Source organism: Haliotis asinina, chromosome 10, assembly GCF_037392515.1.
Source record: "Haliotis asinina isolate JCU_RB_2024 chromosome 10, JCU_Hal_asi_v2, whole genome shotgun sequence".
Classification (NCBI taxonomy): domain Eukaryota; kingdom Metazoa; phylum Mollusca; class Gastropoda; order Lepetellida; family Haliotidae; genus Haliotis; species Haliotis asinina.
The window spans coordinates 50,567,887-50,590,869 of record NC_090289.1 but is presented as its reverse complement, the minus strand read 5'-3'; the positions used below and the strand labels follow the sequence as shown (position 1 = coordinate 50,590,869).

Genomic DNA, 22,983 nt, shown 5'->3' with positions numbered 1-22,983 from the left:
GTATTCAGCCAATAACGCAAAAAATGAACTAAAAAAATTAAAATAAAATAAAAACCAAATATCAAAAAAGAAAAACATGCAAAATGTATCATTGCCAATAGGTACTTATGAATAGCGTTGTCCTGCTTTTTAGTTATCCAAATTCTTCGTGAGTATCTGTGAACCAGTGCCTCAAAGAGGGTTATGTTGCGTATTTCAAGCTAACCTTCAGTTCATTCGGGTGTGTGGAAATGTATCAATACATTCACACTCTGTACATATTCCTCATCTCCATTCACTGGTTCAACTGCCGCGTGGGTAAGTGATTGCCTGACAAAGGTCCCGTTGGACCAAAGACCCAAAGACAAAAGCCCCAGGCATCTCAAACAAAAGACCCACATTATAATATATACCAAACAATTCAGTTGTAACACGATTTCTTTACTTTCTAACATTAGACATCAACATACCGAGAACCTGTCACACCTTAACCCAATCTTATAGTCTGTCGTACAGACCCTGAAGTATATATATCCAAGAAAGCCCACGCAAGTCTAGAAAATGTGGCAAGTCTAGATTTCCTCAGCTTGAAGAAAGTGTCAGGGCTCCATTTCATTATATTATTTTCTTTCACTATGAACGTTTTTTCAGTAAAATATGTTCATTTCAGGGACTAGCTGTTAGTCTACCAATCTTACAGTGTGTCTAACATTCTCAAGGAACAGTTTTTACTCTGTGTTTTAACACAGCTTCTTTGTTGCTGGGTTGGGGTCATTCACATTGTACATGCAACTCCATAAAAATCATCATCACACCCACTAGCCATAAATTATAAAAGCTGCCTAAAGGGAGTGATTAGGATTTAGGTGTGCATGTGGCATTTCATCAAGAGAACAATTTGCAAGATAACAGGGCACCACATCTTCATTTTACTCTCTAAAAACTGGAACCGTTACTTGTGGGGGAAACAACAGCCCCGAATGGCTACACGAGTGAGTGAGGTTTGTTTTACGCCACACTCAGCAATATTCCAGCTATAAATAATGGAGTTTGGACCAGATAATCCAGTGATCAAACAGCATGACCATTGATCTGCGCAAATGGGAACCGATGACATGTGTCACCCAAATCAGCGACCCTGACCACCCGATCTCGTTAGTCGCCTCTTCCGACAAGCATGTTCGCCTTTTATGGCAAGCATGGGATATGCTGAAGACCTATTCTACCCCGGGACCTTCATGGATTGCTGAGGACCTATTCTACCCCGGGTAGACCTTCACGGGTTGCTATTCTACTTCACGGGTTGCTGAAGATCCATTCTTCACGGGTAAATGGATCTGCGACTGCTGATGGTTGAAAAATAATCACTGTCACTCCTTAGAAACAATTGTTTTGAATTTATACATAAAACATGTTATCAGTATATGTAATGAGTTTCGCAGTGTATCTGTGATGCAACATGTGATTTACACATCACAGTGCGCTAAGAAGGACGATAAAATGTCTTCAATAGCCATATGTAATCTCAGCTAATACTATTGGCTACTAAATAATTCTGCTTACATACTTATGAATTGCTGTGAAATAGTCATGGTAACAGGTGTTTTCGGAAACGCAATTAAATTCTGCCCAATACCAGAGGCAAATGTGAGTAACGCACAAAAGGATGTGATACACAGCTACACACATAGATAAAAGAAAAATATAATGCCAATGCATTATGTGAATACCATCAGTATTTGTGATTCGGGTCACTCAGCACCTCTGTCTTGTCCCTTATAACGCGTCAGAAATACAGTTTGTGGGAATGCACTATTAAAGAAACGCCAAGAGGAGCAGCATAACTAGTTGATAAGCTCCAAAACTATGGAAAGTAGTACGAACATGTCTCGGAAGCCGCGGTGGTTGAGCGGCTACATCGGCTGGTTCTGAGGGTGTAGGTTCGAATCCTGAATGAAACTCAATATAACAAAAGTGCTATAATCTGTACTATACCGAGAAAGTGTATTCATTATAAATGCATTATAAAGGTCTGGACAAGCAGAAGCTTTTATTTCTTGAACACACGTTGCGCTGATCACACCTGGAATTTTCCGAATCTCTGTTCGAGCAAATAAACTGCTTACGTCAATTCACACGGCACTTGTGATCCAATCCATCATGGTTGCCACATGAGAACCTATGTGAATACTGTTTGGTTTGGGTTGCTTGACGCCGCAGTATTCCAGCCATGTAGCACTACGCCAACACGGGACACAAACGTGTGCATGTGCGTGTGTGTGCATGCGTTCGTGTCTGCGTCAATGTTCGTGCCTTAAAAGAAGAGCTAACGTATTACTATTTAATCTTTAATTTATTATGTCGGCGATTCATTTATGGATGTAACGAACTAATATTATTGGTATCACTCGACATCGATATCACACATGCGATTTGTAGAATTCAATAAATTCACAAATTCGATGTTCAGATGGCAACATATTTAGCATATCAGTAATGTAAAGGAGGTGTGATACAACAATTAGAACTATTGTCTATTCAAGGTCTTCAATACCTCATCTATACTTTTGAACAATAATCACTTCATCATTATCACCAGACTTTCATGCCTGGGTTATCCATGTACAGAGTGAGGTTGTTTGTTGTTTTACAGATTAGGATAGAATGCAGCAGAGAGGGTTCGGGTGATCCTGGCACAGTCAGGCTGGTAAAGCTCATCATCAGCTCCGGACCCTCGCCCCCTCTATACGCAGCCCAGACAGCGAATGGGACTTCTCCCAGGAAACACTGCCTAGTCGAACCCACCAAGAACTTTTCGGAGAATATGAAAGTTCCCCAACACTGCAGCCTTCTGCATTACCGAGATTGTCAGAAGGACTGTGGAGAACCCGGGCATTCTCCTGGGCCCCGTTTCTCAAAACCCTCGTAAGCCCAAGATCTCGTAACTTTTCTCGTAGCATTTGCATCTCCTATGTTACAGTATGCCAGGTACAAATGCTGCGAGAAATGTTACGAGATCTTAGGCTAACGAGAGTTTTGTGAAACGGGCCCCTGATCTGCGCCAAGAGATCAGGAGGTACCAAACCAAGGGGAGCCTGATGACAGTGTACTTGGGATGTAAGCGAGACATTTCAAAGGCGACGTCCGCATATTTATCGTGCTTTTCCTGAATCTTGCCAATCACAATGCTGCCAAAAGGGACAGAAAATTCAATGATATAAATAATGTCACTGGCTTTATAAAAGAGGACAAGATCAGGTTTGTTGGTTGGAATTCGTCTCAGGCTGTATATTGACTTATTCCAGAGATGTTTGAAATCATCATTTTCCAGAACGCCCTGAACATGTTCAGGGTCGTGCAATGGATGGACCTCGGGGTCAAAGCCACTGGCATAGCGGAGACGATAGTTAAAGCAGCGAGCCATGCCATCATGTCTTTTAAGATATGCTGTTTGTGCAAAGGAAGGGCATCCACTGACAAGGTGTTGGACAGTCTCTGTAAATTCCTTGCTTTCATCATGAGTCTTGACGTGCATCACCAGTGGACCATCCGATAAATAAATATGTGCAAAAGTACACAATAAAATTCTATCACGAAGAGCCTCCACATTAATCAAACCCCGACCTCCTGAACTGATTGGCATATATAAATGATTAAGAGAGGAACGAGGGTGGTGTGCTCTGTTACCAGACATGATCCTTCTGGTCAGGCGGTCAAGACTCTGGATGTCTTGTTTTGTCCAATCAACTACACCAAAGGAATAGGAGAGGACTGGCACAGCTAACTTGTTGGTGGCTTTGACCTTGTTTCGAGCACTGAGCTCGGAGCTCCAAATTTTCTTTCATCGAGATTTATACTCGGCCCGAAGTCTTTCTTGAATCTGGGCATTCTGGAGCTTGTCTCGAACTTGCATTCCAAGATAGGTGTAGGCCTGAGCTTCCACAAGATGCTCAGTAACTCTACCTATCCATCCCCCCCCCCCCCCCCCCCCCCCCCCCCCACCTTGTAACTTGACCGATCCATCATTAGTTACCTTGTCACGTTTCAAATGAAGAGTTTTACATTTGTCGAATCCAAAAGTCATGCCAATACCATTAGAGGACTCGACAAGGAGAACCTGGTTTTTTTTCAAGTTGGTACCTCCTTTGCCAAGGAGTTCTATGTAATCCATGTAGAGGAGATGAGTAAGAGGTGTTGGGGATCTGTGCTGAGGAGGTCCGGGATGGTAACCCTCCTCCCTATTGTAATTATTACTGGATATTTGCATAGTACACATTTTCACGCACCATGCATGCTCAAGGCGTCGGTATTGTTTTCCCTCGATCATTTGATGTTAATCTCAACAGCACATCTTATCAATTTCACCTACCCGGGGATCATACAACTCTTGCTGTCAGAAGGCTCGCCGAGTAATTGAGGCTTTCTGATCCTCACAAGGTGCCCATTCATAGCTATGTGGACTGGACACATAGCCACAGTTTTTTTGTTCAGGTTTTCTGCACATTGCTGTATCCGCAACTAGGTGTTTGCACATATTCATGTGGCCACCTTCTGGTCATGTATCAACGGATTCGTGGGATCTCTTAAGTGCAAAGGGTTGTGTACTGTACACTACGGATTCTAACAACACTGATGGAGTCTGCATAAAGTTGACTCCAAGGTTTTTACATCCGGTGACAGGTGGACTCGATCCCGGCACTAGCCTGGCGCATAGACAGCTCGCCCACCACGATTATCGGAACACACACCACTTTTCAGGCGATATGCCGGGGTCTGTACGTAACAATATGTCGAGTGAAAGAAGCAAGTCAAACTGCGCAGCTGTGATACAACAAACCAAGTCGGCATGCTTGACCTCAGATTCCGCCCGTCTCCTCTTACAAACAAGGTAAGCTACAGAATATGAGTGAGTTTAGTTCTACGCCGCTTTTAGCAACATTCCAGCAACATCACGGCTGGGACATCAGAAATGGGCTTCACACATTGTACCCATGTGGGGAATCAAACCCGGGTCTTCAGGGTGACAAGAAGGGAACGCCTTAACCACTCGGCTACCCGCCGTCCTTAGCTTGCTGACGTTACCCGGATCATGGTGTACTGCGTCCGGTATACGGGAATCCATTACTTTCATTAACCAAAGTGAACTATTGATATCATAAAGTGTTAGATATCAAAGAATACACTTTTATATGTTATGCCGTTTTATTGATATTTTGAATTTACGATTTACTAAATATTGGAAAACTTTAAAAAAAACCAATGTTCCAGCTGTATGACGGATGATTGTACAGAATCGAGTCTGGGCCAGACACTCCAGTGATAAACGTCATGAACATCGAACTACGTAGTTGCTATACGGTGACATGTGTCAACCCAGTCAGTGACTCTGGCCATCCGTTAGTCACCTCTTGCGACAGGCATGGTTTGCTAAAGACGATTTCTAACCCAGATCTTGAATATACTTTGCAAATCGATCACAGCATTTTCGACAGATTGAGATGACTTCGTTCGGTATACATTTGACGAAAGACAAATATATGTTTGTCACAAATGAAAGTATCAAGAAACTCAAATATATCATTATAATGTCAGTGAAACAATGTGTCATGATTATTCGCTCGTGGTGTAAACCATGTATAGACTGACCTCGGATAGTTCATAAATACATTTCATTATCTTGGGTGTAGAACTGTGCCGTGAATTTCTGAATGCGATATTACCCAAGTCTGAGACGTATTCAAACGACAAATGTCCTTCTTCAAATTTACATCTGCGAAAAGTATATTCCGACTTTAATTAGCTGCAAACATCTCGCCTACAAACTGAAGCAGATACAAACGTATAACATATTGATAAAATCGACTCTAGTTAACAACTGCAGCAATGTGAGGGAATACTATTTACATACACTTAAAACGATGACATCTGCTGTTATGAGGTAGTGGTATACGTTGAGCAAATGTTTTATCTGTTACTTATAGAATTAGTGTTGGGCAGTGATGTGTTGTAATAGAACCCGAACAAGATTAAGACAGCGCTCTAATGTACGGGACAAGAATATAGCGAGCCAATCTTTTCGTGTAAGCGCGATTGGTTGGAAAGCTCATATTTATATACAGCATTGAGTATTGAGGGCTTACCCAACCTTTTTAGCAACTATCATGGGCTTTTTAAACTAATAGTAGCTACGTTCATACTCGACCCTCTTATGCTGAGAACATTTTGAGTTGAGGTAGAATTTTCTAGCAACTTCGTTTTGAGTATCTAAGACGAGCAGGCTGTTGCCTCTGATCTCACATTACATGGAGTACAGCATTGTGTATGGTTATCATATCCTTCCATGCCCAATTGCAAGTTGGTTACTGTTGGTGAGAGGCGAATATTACCATTTATATCCTTATAACCATAATCACTGCTCTTGTATCATACTGTCAATAAGCCTGTTCTGCCATGCAATTCTGTACTGCTATAGTTATACCTTTGTATTGATTTGCACTGATTTGTGAAAGTGAATTTTACAATACAATTGCTAATTACATCACATTTCTTTCTTTGTTGGTTTCACTTGATTCCCCGTTAACCTTTAAGTTTCAGTTTGAAACAAGCGACACCTGTGTCAAAATAGTGCTAGAGCCACCACGTCCACGCACCTTCGTGCAATTGGGGGTCGGCCTTAGGATCAGAGGGCTTGTTGGCAGGAGGGACCATGGTTTTCCTGTACTCTTCAAGTCTTGCCAGCAACGACTGAACCTGGTCTGGGTTCGTGGAAGCTATGTTGTGGAATTCGCACGGGTCGCTGGGAATGTGAAACACACATGGCGACACTTCCGGTTGACAGTTCGTTTCGGCATCCACCGGTTTCTTGCCGCAATTGACTTTCACGGGATTCTCGTTTGTATTGAACACTTTCACGAATTCACTTCCAGAGGGATGTTCGATCTTGGTGTCCTTTCCTTCTGGTGGCGGGTACCAAGAATCGTCTCGACCTCCTGAGATATCTCCCATAACAAGTTTATACTCCCCAACTCTAATCGATGAAAAGTTCTGTATGGGATCAATGTTATGTAAGATTTCATTTCTAACAGCAGCGCCATTGTTCGACAACATTTCCCACAGATTGTAGCCATCTTGGTTCCTGAGCTTGCTGACGTCACCACCGGCAGCGTGGTAGAGGGTTGGCAGCCAATCAGTGATGTGCATCATGTTCTCCTGGACGTACCCGGATGTAGAGAGGAGAGGGCTGTAGATGAAACCATTTCCCCGCACCCCTCCTTCCCACATGGTGTTCTTGCAGCCCCTGGTGAAATGCATAGACATACGTGACAGCGTATTGGTTTCTGGCCACTTTCATCTAACCTCGAAGTTAAACTTGTCTGATATATTTATATATTTTAGGTCCCCAAACCTCAAACTTTAAATTACAGAAGGCTCTGGGAGTCTCAAACCTAAAAATTTAGTACCTTGAAAATTTCCCGTTGTACGGTTGGCTAAATCACAAGTTCAAGGACTTGATGTTTCATCGCTGAAATCAACTGAATGACCGGAATCTGAGAGGTCAAACCTCATCCACACAAAATGCTTTTCTCAGAAAGTGTTCAAATGTAAATGTCATGTTTCGGGTCATATTTTCCGAGTTACGTGGGCAATCTGGTAATTTGGGGATCATTGCTGAATGTGGGATTCTAACCCGTACTCTCAGGGAAAGGTACCACATCACCAGCACACCTAGCCAGCGACTCTGTGTGTGATATGTTGATTTCCTTTCACTTATATAAGCAATCGTATGCTCACAAGACACCACTGTCAATAAAGTGTCATGATCGGCCACAAATGAACTTTACCGGCTACACTGAGGTAATGAAGTGATCACGCACCTAAGCGGCCAGTTGCATGCCGCATTGTTATCGTAACCATTGGTTGGTCCGCCGTTGTCAGTCGTGAAGACGATGATGGAGTTGTTCAACATCCCCGTCTGCTGCAACGTCGTCGTCACGTTAGCAACAGCTTCATCCAGCGCCGACACCACTCCTGAAGCAACCAGTTAATACATGTGTACATATTCTGCAATTATTGGTATTGTCAACAACGGTCATGAATGAGATTGCTTCATTACATTGTGAGAAGACTTGCGAAGACGGTTTTATAAGATGGACAAGACGATAAACCTGAAGAAAGACATACCACCATTCGACAACTGACAATGTATGGCGGTACTCTCCTTATGGGAAAAGTAAACACTTTGGTTCGAAAACATACGATCCAACGATAGGCGAAGTCTTCTCGGTGAGGTATTAGACCCATTTGTTGCTAAAAGACTCCAAACGCGTGTTTACTGTTAGAAGTACAACAAAAAGTGATATTTTACCAGCAAAGAGTTTCCTCTGTGTATCCTTAATGTCTGGGAACCTGTCAACATATTTCTGTGGTGCTTGAATGGAGTCGCCTCCGGGATTCCCAGCATGCACGGCTTGAAAGGCCAGATACAGGAACAGCGGCTGCGCATACAACAGACGAGTATTAAAACATACTGGTATACATGATATAAATAGTACCATCTTCACTGCTTTTATAATGTTTTATATCAACCACCAACTGCAAGCTTGGCGTATTGTATTATACTTATGATGCCCTCCTGTTTTTGACAGACAGTAAGTAACACCAGACTGGTATCAGTGGTGTGCGTGAACACCCGGCGCCACTTGAACATGATGTTATATTATACTCAAGATGTCATCTTATATGTACAAACAGGAAGTGACAACAGACTGGTATCCATGCTGTGCGTGAACAACACCGGGTGTTACACTGCCAAAATTCAAAACATTGTAGAGATTGTACTGTACACACATGAAGTAAAATTAATTCTGAAATATCTACAACGTATCCTTTTCGGTGTTACATTTGATGTTTCCTCCTACGGTGAGACATGGCAGCGAATATATGTACATCACATTATGCTTACTTCAAGGCTAACATAATCGCCATTAAATAGTCTCTCACATTATAAATTCGTCCCCACCTTGGACTGGTTATGAGCTTTTATGACGTCCCTGGCCTCTGACGCAAACAGTGTTGTGGAATACACCTCATCATCATTACGCACCAAGTCCAGGTTCCGGCGGAAGTCCAGCCCCCACATGTTCTGAAACACAGGTCCAGTGACACAAACCATTTAGACCAAAATTAAAGTTTGTCTTCCATAGCTACAGGCGGTGGAGTAGCTTAGTCGTTAAACGTTGGCTCGTCACGCCGAGGGTTCGATTCCCCACATTGGCACAATGTACGAAGCTCATTTGATATTGCTGGAGTATTGCTCAATGAAGCGTAAAACCATACTCACTCTTCCACAGGCGACACGTCATAATTTGAAACATGTGAAACCTAAGGGCAATGGCAGCATGGCACAGAATGTACGTATTACATATGATCTTATATTACAAGTGGCTACTCTATGTGATATGCTGTATACAACAGCCCACTGGAGATTAAGCGTGAGTGAGTATGGTTTTACGCCGCTTTTAGCTATATGACGGCGAGGACACCAGGAATGGGCTTCACACAATAACCAGCCAGCCAACTACAGAGAATGATTCTCATTTAGCACTACATTACACATGAGCAGTAAGTAGATATAACAGCAGTCCTAAGTACAAACCGGGCCCTTGCTTGTGTGGTCAAAGTAGTCTTCCTTCCCCGTGTAGTAGCCAAAGTGGGATTCGAACCCTCGCATAGTTGGAACGTGTTTTTGGGTGAAGAAGCCCAAGTGCCACTGCAACAAGCATTGAGAGCGCTGGTTAAGCTGTACATAGGGAATACACTGTTGCAAATTTTAATTTTTGTTTGTTTGCTTGGTTGATTTCTTTTTTTGGGGTGGGGGGTGGGTTGGGTTTTGTTTGTTTGTTTTGTTTTGTATTTTATGTTTCAAGTGGAGCCTATGTTGCTGTTCAATTCTGATTAATGACGAAAGCTCTGAAAATAAATGTCTCAGACCAGCGGTTGAATGGCAGACAGATCAACCAGATCACTCAAGTCTGTATCTGCCTACTACCAAACTGAATAACCGAAATAATGATTTACTGTGGACTCAGTTCTCTGTACATTCGAGTTTGCGTAATTGAATCACAAATCATTTAACTCTACAACAAAACATAAAATATCCCAATGAACGTATCAGCGACGGAATGAATACTGAAAATAGAGCAGGTACCTTTAGTAAAATATTGTTCAAATTTTCAAACTTAAATTAAAATAGCTAAATTTGACTGACTTTGACCTTTTTTATCACACCGCTATTTGCCCTGACTGTATCGACCAATGGTATCACTGCCCTAATGCTAATCAGTGTTTATTTAGCTCACCTTGCCAACGATGTGGGAGGAGTATCCCAGCTCGTTGAGATACTGTGGCATGATGGTCTCGTTCAAAGACAGGCCATACGGAGTAGCCTCCCCTATCACCCCGTGTTGAAGACCTGCGGACATGTGAAGAGTTGAGTCACCTTTACAGTTAACATCATATAGGAAGTAAGAGGTAACCTTCAGCACAACAGATCGTATTGAAAATACGTCAATATTTGTATTTGTATTTAACTATTTAAGGCGCCCGTGGAACACGGATCAAGATATGCGGTCAAAGCAAGTCAAAGGCTCCAGTATACAGCTTCTCGGTAGTTTCACGCGTGTTGGTTCAACAATTTTCCAGCGATATGGAGGCGGTCAGTGAGTAATCGGCTCGGACAAGACAAACCAGTGATAAACATCATGTGCATCCGTGATGCCATGTGACAATCAGGTCAGCGAGCCTGACCATCCGATCCCGTTAGTCGCCTCTTACGACAAGCATGAGTTGCCGAAGACAATTAATTCTAACCCGGATCTTCACGTGTACTTTTAGCAATAAACAATATTTTTGGTGACAGATGGAACTATTGTTCTTGTGGGAAGACCTGGGTTAGAACTGTACATCAATGAACAATTTTCACATACACATGGGTGTGTGTGTCTATCTTTACCTGTGTGTTGGGGTGTCCATCTCACCTGTGTGTATAGGGAGTCCATCTCACCATCTCACCTCGGTGAATGGGGTGTCCATCTCACCTGTGTGTATGGGGTGTCCATCTCACCTGTGTGTTGGGGTGTCTATCTTCACCTGTGTTTATGGGGTGTCTATTTAATCTGTGTGTATGGGGTGTCCATCTCTCCTGTATGTTGGGTTGTCCATCTCACCTGTGTGTACGGGGTGTCCACCTCACCCGTGTGTATGGGGTGCCTACCTTCACCTGTATGTTGGGGTGTCCATCTCACCTGTGTCTATGGGGTGTCCATCTCACCTGTGTGTGTGGGGTGTGTGTGTCTATCTTCACCTGTATGTTGGGGTGTCCATCTCACCTGTGTGTATGGGGTGTCCATCTCACCTGTGTGTTGGGGTGTCCATCTCACCTGTGTGTATGGGGTGTCTGCCGGTCATGATGGCGCTTCTAGTTGGGGTACATATAGGTGACACGTAGTAGTTGTTGAGGAGGATGCCATTATAGGCAAGTTTGTCCAGAAATGGTGTCCTGATCTTAGAACCATGGAAGCCAACATCACCCCAGCCCTGGAATTATTGTGAGCTATTCTATACTCATCAACAAAGAGCGAGATGGTATTTTTACTCCTCTGATCCAGACAGATCAATAGTGTTAAATTATCCAAGTCCTGCATCTACAGTACGTCATAACACGGAATAACGCTAGTAGACCGTTTTCAGCATTCTTTAACTCAAACTGTACTGTGTTCATCAGCACAGAGCATGGAGGTATTTTAATCCCTTGCCTACAAAAACCCACGCATGACAGATCACTGATGTTAAATTATGCATGCACTTTATCAGCTGTCATAACATGAAGCTAGAGTTAGTCAAAATATTTTATCAGTCTTCAAATCATTTCTAAATGGTATTGTGTAATCATTCAAATCATTAATGTTCGTTATTTGATTTTGCTTTTATGACAGAATACAACAGTTTTCTTTGCTGTGAAACAACACTTCACAACATTTGTTACTGATCAACTGAAACTCACATCGATCACATAGTTAAATATACCATATTCCATGCGTGAGTCACGGATTGTAGATATACTTACCAGCCTGCATATATATTGATTTGATTATACATACCAGGTCATCCGCTACAATGAAGATAATATTTGGGGGTTTCGCCTGTGACGTCACACACAGGACCAGCAGCACAGTGATAAACACGGGCTTCATTTTCCGCTTGAGTCACGGGTGATTCGTTTTGACTTTAGTAGAATATAGTCAGCGTCGCACCATGTAATCTACAACAAACAATATCGTATAGTAACCATGGAAAAGTTACAAATATTTGACTGCTGGTTGAAACAGTCAACGAAGAGCGGAACAAATTACCTATAATTAGATCTTTTTTCACCTTGTCACATGATCTGGAAACGCCTACAAAGAGACAAAGTACGAGAGCCTGTCAACAAAGCGCGCTTGCTTCAGTTTTCGATGATAATGTCACGATAACTTACTTTACGTCCAGGTTAACCCCCAGTTACGTATACATATCGACTACAGCACATCTCACCACGAAGGCTGACCGTAAGTTTTGAACAAGCCGTCGGCGCGCAGCGATCTGTGCAGGCGTTAATTCAGCTTGTTGACATATGTTTTAAAGGGAAACAACTCTTCACACCTCCACGATCTTCGTTTGTTTAATGGCTAGAGTGAATGTCCGATGCATGCACGAACTGTTCCAAACTGCGCATGTTAAATTCACATAGCAAAACATTTTTTCCGTTACTTGTGGAAAAGACTTTTTTTCAAACATATCATTCCTCGTTCGTTGTCATCGTTGACGTATTTGGGCAGAACCATGGTGGTAGAATTCACACGATATCAGACACTAAAAATTTCTTATATTGCAAGGTTTGGGTTCCAATGATCCGCTTCAAATGAACTATTTACACAAACTTTGATTTTGCTGTTATTGTAGTACAGTCAAGGCAAAAGTTTGTTAGCGAACTGAAGATTAGTAGCGATTAGGAATGTACATAGATTATGCTTAGGTGGGTTGCCCGACCAAGCAAGAGTGGTGTCTCTCTTCATGGCCAAGTGTAACTGTCGCAAATAATCTGTTTGACAAAGACTGAGTCAAAAGTAGTAGTATTTTATCCAATTTCACCCCGGATACAATTATCGTACCCCAGTGATTTCTTCTTCTGAAACAAATAGATTTGGGTAAGTGGGAAGACCCCAAAAGAGCATTCTGGCGTTGTGTTGGGACAACATAAGACAAAAGAAATACATTGTACAGCATTTACACACACACACACACACACACACACACACACACACACACACAATCTTCACAGGGTTAGATGCAGCATGCCGCTTTTAGCAATACTCCAACAATATCACGGCAGGGGACACCAGAAATAAGCTTCAAACAATGTTTCCATGTGGGGAATCGGACCGGGGTCTTCGGCTGTCAAACACTAAGCTGTTCCAGTGCCCCGAACAGAAAAATGAATGGTTGCGTGTACCGGAAGCAGCCTATGAGTGATTTGAATTCACAATCGAAGGAGCGCTGGCTGAATGGGTTAGACGGCTGACTTTGTGTGCCGGTAAATATGTGCCTGACTCTGAGAGTGAGGGTTCGAATTCCGGATGGGACTCAGCCCGGCAAAATACACAATAATGCACGATAATCGGTACTTTACTGAGAAAGTGTAATCCCAAATATAACATGGGTTACATAAGAACGATCTTCATGTGAATCACGGTTCAAATTCACGTTGTCATAATAGAAAACTCATCTCCATAGATGTTGATTCCTTCAAAATGCTTCTATTACGAACCCGTTCAGAGACCGCCGGATCTACGGATGCGAACTAGCCACCACCAGGGAGGATCAGTCCGTAAGGACTTCCCGTATGATACAAATGGCTGCAATGCAGCTTCTCACAACGGTGTTGAGACTGGTGCTAGAACACTAGAACATTCCTGCAACTTATCTTCCACACTGTATGTATGCTGGACTGGGTTTGGCTGACCCACACACATACCCACAGGTAGTCGTAAATATCACCACTGTACTATTGAACCCATTACTTTCGAGTAACTAATGTGAGTGAGTATGGTTTTACAACTCTTTAAGCAAAATTCTAGCACTATTAGGGAGGGGGGTGGGGACACCAGAAACAGGCTTCACACATTGTACCAATGGAATTGAACTTCGGCGTAACAAATAAAGGCAGGTCCTTTTTCATCCACTTTTTCATCCAAAGGCATAGATCTACAACTGTGTTCGTTGTGGAGATCCTTTTGTCCGTGGTCTCGTAAGGTCAAGCTTCCAATAAAACTAAGCTCTTGAATTAGCGGCTCTTTTTATGCAAAACTTCTTGATGAACATATTCATACCAAAACATTAACATCTGCCACTGAAACATAGAATAAAACATGTCAATATCAGACATTTTAATTTCCAGGGGCGGTGGGGTAGCCTATGGTTAAAGCGTTCGCTCGTCACGCCGAAGACCCGGGTTCGATTCCCCATATGGGTACAATGTGTGAGGCCCATTTTCTGGTGTCCCCCGCCGTGATATCGCTGAAATATTGCTAAAAGCGGTGTAAAACCAAACTCACTCACTCACTCATTTTAATTTCAACAGTAAAACAACCGGTCAGAAACTCGTTCTAAAGGCATACACGCACTGCTCTTGGGTGTTTCTGGTAAGTGTATGGCTAAAGTCATGAGAATCTGACATCACCTATGTCTCCCAGCAAGTCTTCCATTTATAAATGTTAAGGTACGAGCTAAATATCATCATTGACATTAAATATATCACAATTAAACACCAACAAAGGCCATTTGATACATACACTATTTACATTTTACAGGTTTTCTTCGAGCGATTGAATCTGAAATTTGTGTCCATTACAGTGTCTTAGAGCCACCATGTCCACGCACCCCCGTGAAGTCGGGGGTCGGCCCTAGGATCAGGGTCTTTGTTGGCAGGAGGGACCATGGTTTTCCTGTACTCTTCAAGTCTGGCCAGCAACGACTGAACCTGGTCTGGGTTCGTGGAAGCTATGTTGTGGAATTCGCACGGGTCGCTGGGAATGTGAAACAAACATGGCGACACTTCCGGTTGACAGTTCGTTTCGGCATCCACCGGTTTCTTGCCGCAATTGACGTTCACTGGACTATCGTTTGTATTAAACACTTTCACGAATTCACTTCCAGAGGTTTGTTTGATCTTGGTGTCCTTTCCTTCTGGTGGCGGGTACCAAGAATCATCTTTACCTCCTGAGATATCTCCCATAACAAGTTTATACTCCCCAACTCTAATCGATGAAAAGTTCTGTATGGGATCAATTTTATGTAAGATTTCGTTTCTAACACCAGCACCATTGTTAGATAACATATCCCACAGATTGTAGCCATCTTGGTTCCTGAGCTTGCTGACGTCACCTCCTGCAGCGTGGTAGAGAGTTGGCAGCCAATCAGTGATGTGCATCATGTTCTCCTGGACGTACCCGGATGTAGAAAGTAGAGGGCTGTAGATGAAACCATTTCCCCGCACCCCTCCTTCCCACATGGTGTTCTTGCAGCCCCTGGTGAAATACATAGACATACGTGACAGCGTATTGGTACAGATTAGACCACGAGAATTTAATGTTTAATCACTAAAATCACCAACTTAATGATTAAACATTTGAATCCTAGTCGTCTAAACTCTTCAAACCATAAATAATACGTTTGTTACAGAAACATAAAAGGCAAATGTAACGAATGTTTCGTTTGGGATAACATTTTGTCAGTTAAACATAAAATCTGGTTGAGTTGCATCTGTGATTCTAACCCATGCCAGAGACCATATAATATTATATGGTCTCTGCCCATGCTCCAAAGGTGATGCTTGAAATTTCCTGCACACAACGTCAGCGATCTAACCCACGCGCCTGTCGATGTTTCCACAGCAAAGAAAGTATGTTTTATGACCGTCTAGATCACGTACTATGTTCCCTTCCAATACGCCTCCGCATGAATCTGAATGTAAATGTTCTTTGCAACCCCACTCGAGTACTATACTACTCAAAAGAAGATAAAGAATAACCGATACGCTTTCATATCAGTTTTGTTTATCTGTCACAAATAACTTTCTTCTACATCTCTATAGTATGAGATATCGAGGTTTGTTATCTAATTTCGTCAGACCAGTATGCGCCCTCGTTTAAACCGGATCCTTTCGTCCCACTTTCAAACCAGGAAACAATCTCTAAATGGCATGAAACTGTATGGGGTGAAACAACCCGGGTGAAACAGCCTCGGGTAAAACTGTGCTGGGGTGAAATGACGCGTTATCGTGTGCGCATGTTTGTGTGTGTCTGTCATGTGCTACTTTCTTACACTGTTTCTTTGGCACTCACATGCCCACACATTCGCGACCATATATATATACGGATTTGAAAATAAAGCAGAATGATCTAAATATCAGATAACTTCTCACATAAATGTGTGACACCACTGTCACTAATACGTCTCGAAAGAAAGTAAATATCATGACCGATCTCAAATGAACGTGACGGGCTACGAACTAAAAAAGTTGCAACACACCTAAGCGGCCAGTTGCATGCCGCATTGTGGTCGTAGCCATTGGTTGGTCCGCCGTTGTCGGTCGTGAAGACGATGATGGAGTTGTTCAGCATCCCCGTCTGCTGCAACGTCGTCGTCACGTTACCAACAGCTTCATCCAGCGCCGACACCACTCCTGAAGCAACCAGTTAGTACATGAATAGATATTCTTCAATCATTGGTATCCCCGTTAATAACGTCCATGATGGACATCTTATTAATGAACTTGAAGAAGGCCCAGTAGACTAGCGCCGTCAGGCTATAAGAATGACGCCGTAGTTGACCCTGTCGTTGCTACATGTGTATTCGCTTTTTTTTGTCCGACACAATAAAAAACGACCCGTGAAGGGGTAGAATAGGCCTTCAGCAACTATGCTTGTCGTAAGAGGCGACTAACAGGAGCCGGTGGTCAGACTCGCTGACTTGGATGACACATTTCATCGGTTCCCAATTGTGCAGATCGATGCTCATGTTGTGGATCACTGGATTATCTGGTCCAGACTCGATTATTTACTGACCTCCGCCATATAGCTGGAATATTGCGGCGTAAAACTAAATTCACTCACTCACTCAATAAAAAAAACTTTCGCTATCATTCTATACCCCAAAATAACTATAAAACATCTCATAAACATATCAGTTTTTTGTCCTAAACACAAACCATGATCCAAAAACTGACAACGTCTTCACGAGGCTAATTGTTATTGGCCAAGTAAGTACTTCTTTACCAAAACCTACACTCGAACGATAAGTGCAATCTGCCTTGTACTGACCTTAACCCTTTAACCCAATTGTTACCACAATATATGAACACTGTTAGAAGTACAACAAAAAGTGATATTTTACCAGCAAAGAGTTTCCTCTGTGTATCCTTAATGTCTGGGAATCTGTCAACATATTTCTGTGGTGCTTGAATGGAGTCTCCGCTGGGATTCCCAGAATGCACTGCTTGAAAGGCCAGATACAGGAACAGCGGCTGCGCATACAACAGACATGGAGTAATAAAACTGACTGGTATACATGATATAAATAGTACCATCTTCACTGCTTTTATGATGTCTTATATCAACCACCAACTGCAAGCTTGGCGTATTGTATAATACTTATGATGCCCTCCTCTTTTTGACAGACAGGAAGTAACATCAGACAGGTATGCATGGTGTGCGTGAACACCCGGTGCCACTGATCAAATTCATTGTCGAGATTGTACTGTTCATGTATGAAGTAAAATCAATTCTGAAAAATATTATGTATATTGTATGCTTGTCAGTGTTTACTTCATCGTCTTCTACTGTGTAGTATTATGCTTCATCTATTCAAGGCTAACATAGTCTCTCACATTATAAATCCGTCCCCACCTTGGACTGGTTATGAGCCTTTATGACGTCACTGGCCTCTGATGCAAACAGTGTTGTGGAATACTCCTCATCATCATTACGCACCAAGTCCAGGTTCCGGCGGAAGTCCAGCCCCCACATGTTCTGAAACACAGGCACAGTGACAGAAACAATTCAGACCAAATGTTAATGCTGAAAATTCATCCGAAATCTGAAACAAATGAAACTTGAGAGTAATCGCCACATGGCATTGATTGGAAGTGCTGCATACATTACATCATAAGTGGGCACTTTTTGCTTTAGAAAATACTGTATACAAAAGCCCATGAGAGATTTAGCAAGTTACGTACACAACGGCTTTCAGCTTATTGCAGGGGTCTATAAATACCGTACTAATAAGAGCCTAGGCGCTTATAATCCAGCAAAACTCTCAAACCCAGAGCTCATTAGGAGAGGCTTTCCGCCGGCGCTTATTAGAGACCTGGCGGTTAAGGTTTCAACGGAAATAAATATATATTCTCCATTGGTAAGTTATTTGCAAACTCCCTTGTAAACATGTGGCACACCCAGTGCTTATTTGAGATAAGGCGCTTATTAGAGGAAATGTGGTAATTAAGCACCCGGGTATTTTTGAAATAATGGGCCAGTCACAGAGACTGATTCTCCTGTGCGCATCAGCAGTAAGAAGATATGAAAAACGCAACCCTGAGAACAAACCCTCGAAATGCTTGTGTGGTCAAAGTAGTCTTCCTTCCCCGTGTAGTACCCAAAGTGGGATTCGAACCCGCGCATAGTTGGAACGTGGTTTTGGGTGAAGAAGCCCAAGTGCCACTGCAACAAACATTGTGGAGTACTGGTTAGACTGTATGTACACAGGGGAATACATCATGGCATTTGTCAATATTTCACGTGGAGCCTTGTTGTTAAAGGCAGCACACATTCATTGCTTAATGTCCTGTATCTCAAACTGTCTAGACCAGCAGTGGAAGACTCAGAGAGCGTCCAATCTACCAGACCACCAAAGTCTGCGATCTGAACCTTAGTCGCCCCTTACAACAATCACCAGAAGTTTGTCTGGGGATTTACCTCTTTGTACATTCGAGGATACATGTCATTGACTCACAAATCATTAACCTCTCAGCTAACACACCTACAGCAAAACATGAAATATCACTCTGTTTTCAGTATTCACTCCGTGCTCGGACCCTCAAGCTGATATCAAATATCTAAATTTGACTGACCTTGAACCTCGTGTATGGCAACACATTTACGCCCTGACAGTACCAACGAATGGTATCACTGCCCTTGTACTAGTCAGTGTTTAGCTCACCTTACCAATCTTCAAATCTTCAAACGTAAATTAAAATAGCTAAATTTGACTGACTTTGACCTTTTTTATCACACCGCTATTTGCCCTGACTGCATCGACCAATGGTATCACTGCCCTAATGCTAATCAGTGTTTATTTAGCTCACCTTGCCAACGATGTGGGAAGAGTATCCCAGCTCGTTGAGATACTGTGGCATGATGGTCTCGTTCAGAGACAGGCCATACGGAGTAGACCCGCCTATCACCCCGTGTTGAAGACCTGCAGATACAACACATATGATCAGTAAAGCTACCGTCTCAACAAAACCGTCAAGGGAGTCAGTGGTGAAATCAAAAACAACAGTTCGTAACTTTGAGTTGTGTCGATGATATCTTGGTTGGACGGTGATTGATGCGACGTAAAATCTTTACCTTTATCTTTGGTGATGCCGATTTTGCATCACAGGTTTTCTTATAGTTTTGTCATAGGTAATGGATGGAAATAGTATAACGGAATCTCTGTATTACGGATTATCTGCCTTTGTGAATGCTACAAGTCGGGGATAGCACTTACCAGTAACTTTGGTACTTTCTCTTTGTTTCTTGGCAGGTTATGTCTTAACATTCCACATCTTGGGCCGGGTTCGTGCATTTGTCTGTATGGGGTGCCTATCTCATCTGTGTATATAGGATGTTTATCTCACCAGTGTAGATGGGGTGTCTGTTTCACCAGTGCGTATGGGGTGTCTCACCTGCGCGTATGGGTGTCTATCTTCACCTGTGAAAATGAGAGGCTCATCACCCGTGTGTGGGGGGTGTCTATCTTTAGCTGTGTGTTGGGGTGTCCATCTCACCTGTGTGTATGGGGTGTCTATCTCATCTGTGTGTTGGGGTGTCCATCTCACCTGTGTGAACGGGGTGTCCATCTCACCAGTGCGTATGGGGTGTCTCACCTGCGCGTATGGGTGTCTATCTTCACCTGTGAAAATGAGAGGCTCATCACCCGTGTGTGGGGGGTGTCTATCTTTAGCTGTGTGTTGGGGTGTCCATCTCACCTGTGTGTATGGGGTGTCTATCTCATCTGTGTGTTGGGGTGTCCATCTCACCTGTGTGTATGGGGTGTCTATCTCATCTGTGTGTTGGGGTGTCCATCTCACCTGTGTGTATGGGGTGTCTGCCGGTCATGATGGCGCTTCTAGTCGGGGTACAAATAGGTGACACGTAGTAGTTGTTGAGGAGGATGCCATTATAGGCAAGTTTGTCCAAATGGGGCGTCCTGATCTTAGAACCATGGAAGCTGACGTCACCCCAGCCCTGGAATTATTGTGGGCTATTTTGTGTTTAGCAAGAAAGCAAGATGGTAATTTTACTCCTCTGATCATTAAAGACCACTGATGTTTAAATTATCCAAATCCTTCATCTATAGTTACGACATAGGGCTAACGTTAGTAGACATTCTATAACTCATTTATTATTTCCCTTCGTATGACAGAATATAAGTTTCATGTTAATGATCACCTTCCTGTAAGAGAAAAATCGATCACTCGGTGTTGAATATAACATGAACGTCAGTCACGGGTTGTAGACATACTTTTCAACCTGCTGATATTGATTATACATACCAGGTCATCCGCTACAATGAAGATAATGTTTGGAGGCTTCGCCTGTGACGTCACACACAGGACCAGCGGCACAATGATAAACACAGGCTTCATTTTCCGCTGGAGAGCCACGTGTAATATTCGCTTGACCACAATAAAATATAGTCAGTGTCGTACCGTGCTATCTATAACAAACAATATCTTATGGTTACCATGGAAAAGTTACGAAATTTGACTAAAGCTTGATGACGTTAAGGAAGAGCGTAACCAATTACCTGTAATTCGATCTTTTTCACCTCGTCACATGATCAAGACACGTCTGGTAAAAGACACAGCGTCAGCTTGTCAACAAAGCGATCTTTGCTTCAGTGTCCGTCTGATAATGCGGCGATAACTTACTTTATGTCCTGGCCAACAACCGTTACGAATGCAAGTCGACTACAACGCATTCAGTCACGAGGGTAGTTTTGCTCCAAGGCTGTACTGAATGCTGAGCGCAAGGATGTATGGTAACTGTATCTTTTAAAGAGGCAAGTCTAGATAGGCAGACACTATATAATATAAGGAGCCGGGTCTGTTATTTATTATACTTTGATGAATTATCATTTAAACTATTAATTTTTTCCCTTAAAGTCTTTTGCAAGTCTACCATGAAGGCTGATGATTAGAACAAACAAGCCTTCTTCGCGCCGTGAGCAGTGCAGGCGTTGACGCTTTCAGGCACAGGAGTTCGAATCAATGGACAAAAAATCTAAAATATGAACTATAAAATCTAGATTTGTGGCAGAGTGTATTGTTTTAATATGTTATAATTAAGACATTTGAAATTTGAACGAAACCGGCGAAGAATTGAATAGTTTAGAAAAGACTACCTCAACACTCATTACATAAAATATTCAAGGGGTGACATTCACGACGCTAAAAACCTCAACGAAAACGGGACACTCCGACAGTTTTCACTTGCTCTTCAATCAAGCCATACGTGTTTCACCCCCAAATCACGTGTTGAGCTTGTGGGTCATGTTAAGTTTGGTGGTATGCTCCTGATCACAATCATATAGGTTTTGTAACTGAAAACGCAGTTAATTATTCATTCTAATGGCATTTTTCTAATTTAACCTTATTAAAAGAACATAGATTATTTCAAAAGGAGGAATACTTACAATGATTGTACCAGTTGCGTAACCATGTCTTAGGAAGGCCGTCATCTAAAGTTTAGGGAGAGTTCATTAAAGGCCCAAAGTCATGAGAATCTGACATCACCCATGTCTCCCAGCAAACCTGCTATTTGTACATTTTCAGGAACGAACAAAACATCATTTATATAAAATATATCCCAATTTAAAATCATAATAAAAAAAGGTTCAGCTACGGTTAAAGTTATAGCCAGCACACAACAAAGGCCCTCTTCATACATATGCTTCTGATTTTACATGCGTTACTAAAGCGATTTGAATCTGAAACTTTAGTCCACTACAGTGTCTTAGAGCCACCATGTCCACGCACCCCGTGGAGTCGGGGGTCGGCCTTGGGATCATGGTTTTTGCTGTACTCTTCAAGTCTGGCCAGCAACGACTGAACCTGATCTGGGCTCTTGGATATTTCATACACCTTTCTATTCAGTGTATGCCAAACGTCACGAGAATCTGACTTTACCCATGTCTGCCAGCAGATCTGCTAGCATTTATAAATTTTCAGGCACGAACAAAATATCATCATTTATATAAAATATGCCACAATTTAGAATAATCATAAAAAGGTTCAGCTACGATTAAAATTATAACCCTTGACGATCCTGGATAGAATAGGTCTTCAGCAATCCATGCTTGCCACAAAGGGCGACTTTGCTTGTCACTAGAGGCCAATAACAGGATCGGGTGTCAGGCTCGATAGCTTGGTTGACACATGTCATCGGTTCCCAGTTGCGCAGATCGATGCTCATGGTGTTGATCACTGGATTGTCTGGTCCAGACACGATAATTTTCAGACCGCCGCCATATAGCTGAAATGTTCGGAATATTTTTAACTGTGGTGTGCACCTAATATCACTCACTCATTAAACTTACATTTAACACCAAGGGAGGTCTTTTTCATACGTACATTATTTACATTAA

At 42.5% G+C, this 22,983-nt stretch overlaps 2 protein-coding genes across 6 annotated transcripts; both read right to left on the bottom strand.

Moving 5' to 3' along the window:
* Window positions 1-5,162: 5,162 nt before the first annotated feature.
* On the bottom strand, window positions 5,163-12,676 carry LOC137299169 (arylsulfatase B-like). 4 transcript variants are annotated; one of them, XM_067831722.1, is made up of 9 exons: window positions 12,515-12,676; window positions 12,138-12,298; window positions 11,418-11,574; window positions 10,338-10,450; window positions 9,635-9,748; window positions 8,999-9,121; window positions 8,345-8,474; window positions 7,854-8,007; window positions 5,163-7,276 (listed from the first exon to the last, which is right to left on the bottom strand). In XM_067831722.1, exons 2-9 carry the CDS (start codon window positions 12,228-12,230, stop codon window positions 6,607-6,609), a joined length of 1,554 nt encoding a protein of 517 aa, XP_067687823.1. In that variant the 5' UTR covers window positions 12,231-12,298; window positions 12,515-12,676; the 3' UTR covers window positions 5,163-6,606. The 4 variants fall into 4 exon arrangements, with proteins under 4 accessions (XP_067687823.1, XP_067687824.1, XP_067687826.1 ...); XM_067831723.1 differs by having other exon boundaries at window positions 12,571-12,669; XM_067831725.1 differs by having other exon boundaries at window positions 12,584-12,643.
* Window positions 12,677-14,855: 2,179 nt separating this feature from the next.
* LOC137299171 (arylsulfatase B-like) lies at window positions 14,856-22,794 on the bottom strand. Of its 2 annotated transcripts, none has more exons than XM_067831727.1 (9): window positions 22,033-22,794; window positions 20,891-21,054; window positions 20,426-20,582; window positions 19,436-19,548; window positions 18,678-18,791; window positions 17,982-18,104; window positions 17,470-17,599; window positions 16,606-16,759; window positions 14,856-15,602 (listed from the first exon to the last, which is right to left on the bottom strand). In XM_067831727.1, exons 2-9 carry the CDS (start codon window positions 20,981-20,983, stop codon window positions 14,933-14,935), a joined length of 1,554 nt encoding a protein of 517 aa, XP_067687828.1. In that variant the 5' UTR covers window positions 20,984-21,054; window positions 22,033-22,794; the 3' UTR covers window positions 14,856-14,932. The 2 variants fall into 2 exon arrangements, with proteins under 2 accessions (XP_067687828.1, XP_067687827.1); XM_067831726.1 differs by lacking the exon at window positions 22,033-22,794 and adding an exon at window positions 21,145-21,377.
* Between the last annotated feature and the right edge of the window lie 189 nt (window positions 22,795-22,983).

Coding starts and splice junctions, on each gene's coding strand:
- LOC137299169 (XM_067831722.1), bottom strand. CDS start 12,230: ATGAAGCCCGTGTTTATCACTGTGCTGCTGGTCCTGTGTGTGACGTCA. Junction 10,451..11,417: donor CAGACACCCCATACACACAG/GTGAGATGGACA, acceptor ACATGTCCGCAG/GTCTTCAACACGGGGTGATA. Junction 8,475..8,998: donor AAGCTCATAACCAGTCCAAG/GTGGGGACGAAT, acceptor TTGTATGCGCAG/CCGCTGTTCCTGTATCTGGC.
- LOC137299171 (XM_067831727.1), bottom strand. CDS start 20,983: ATGAAGCCTGTGTTTATCATTGTGCCGCTGGTCCTGTGTGTGACGTCA. Junction 19,549..20,425: donor CAGACACCCCATACACACAG/GTGAGATGGACA, acceptor TTGTATCTGCAG/GTCTTCAACACGGGGTGATA. Junction 15,603..16,605: donor GCATGCAACTGGCCGCTTAG/GTGTGTTGCAAC, acceptor GTATTTCACCAG/GGGCTGCAAGAACACCATGT.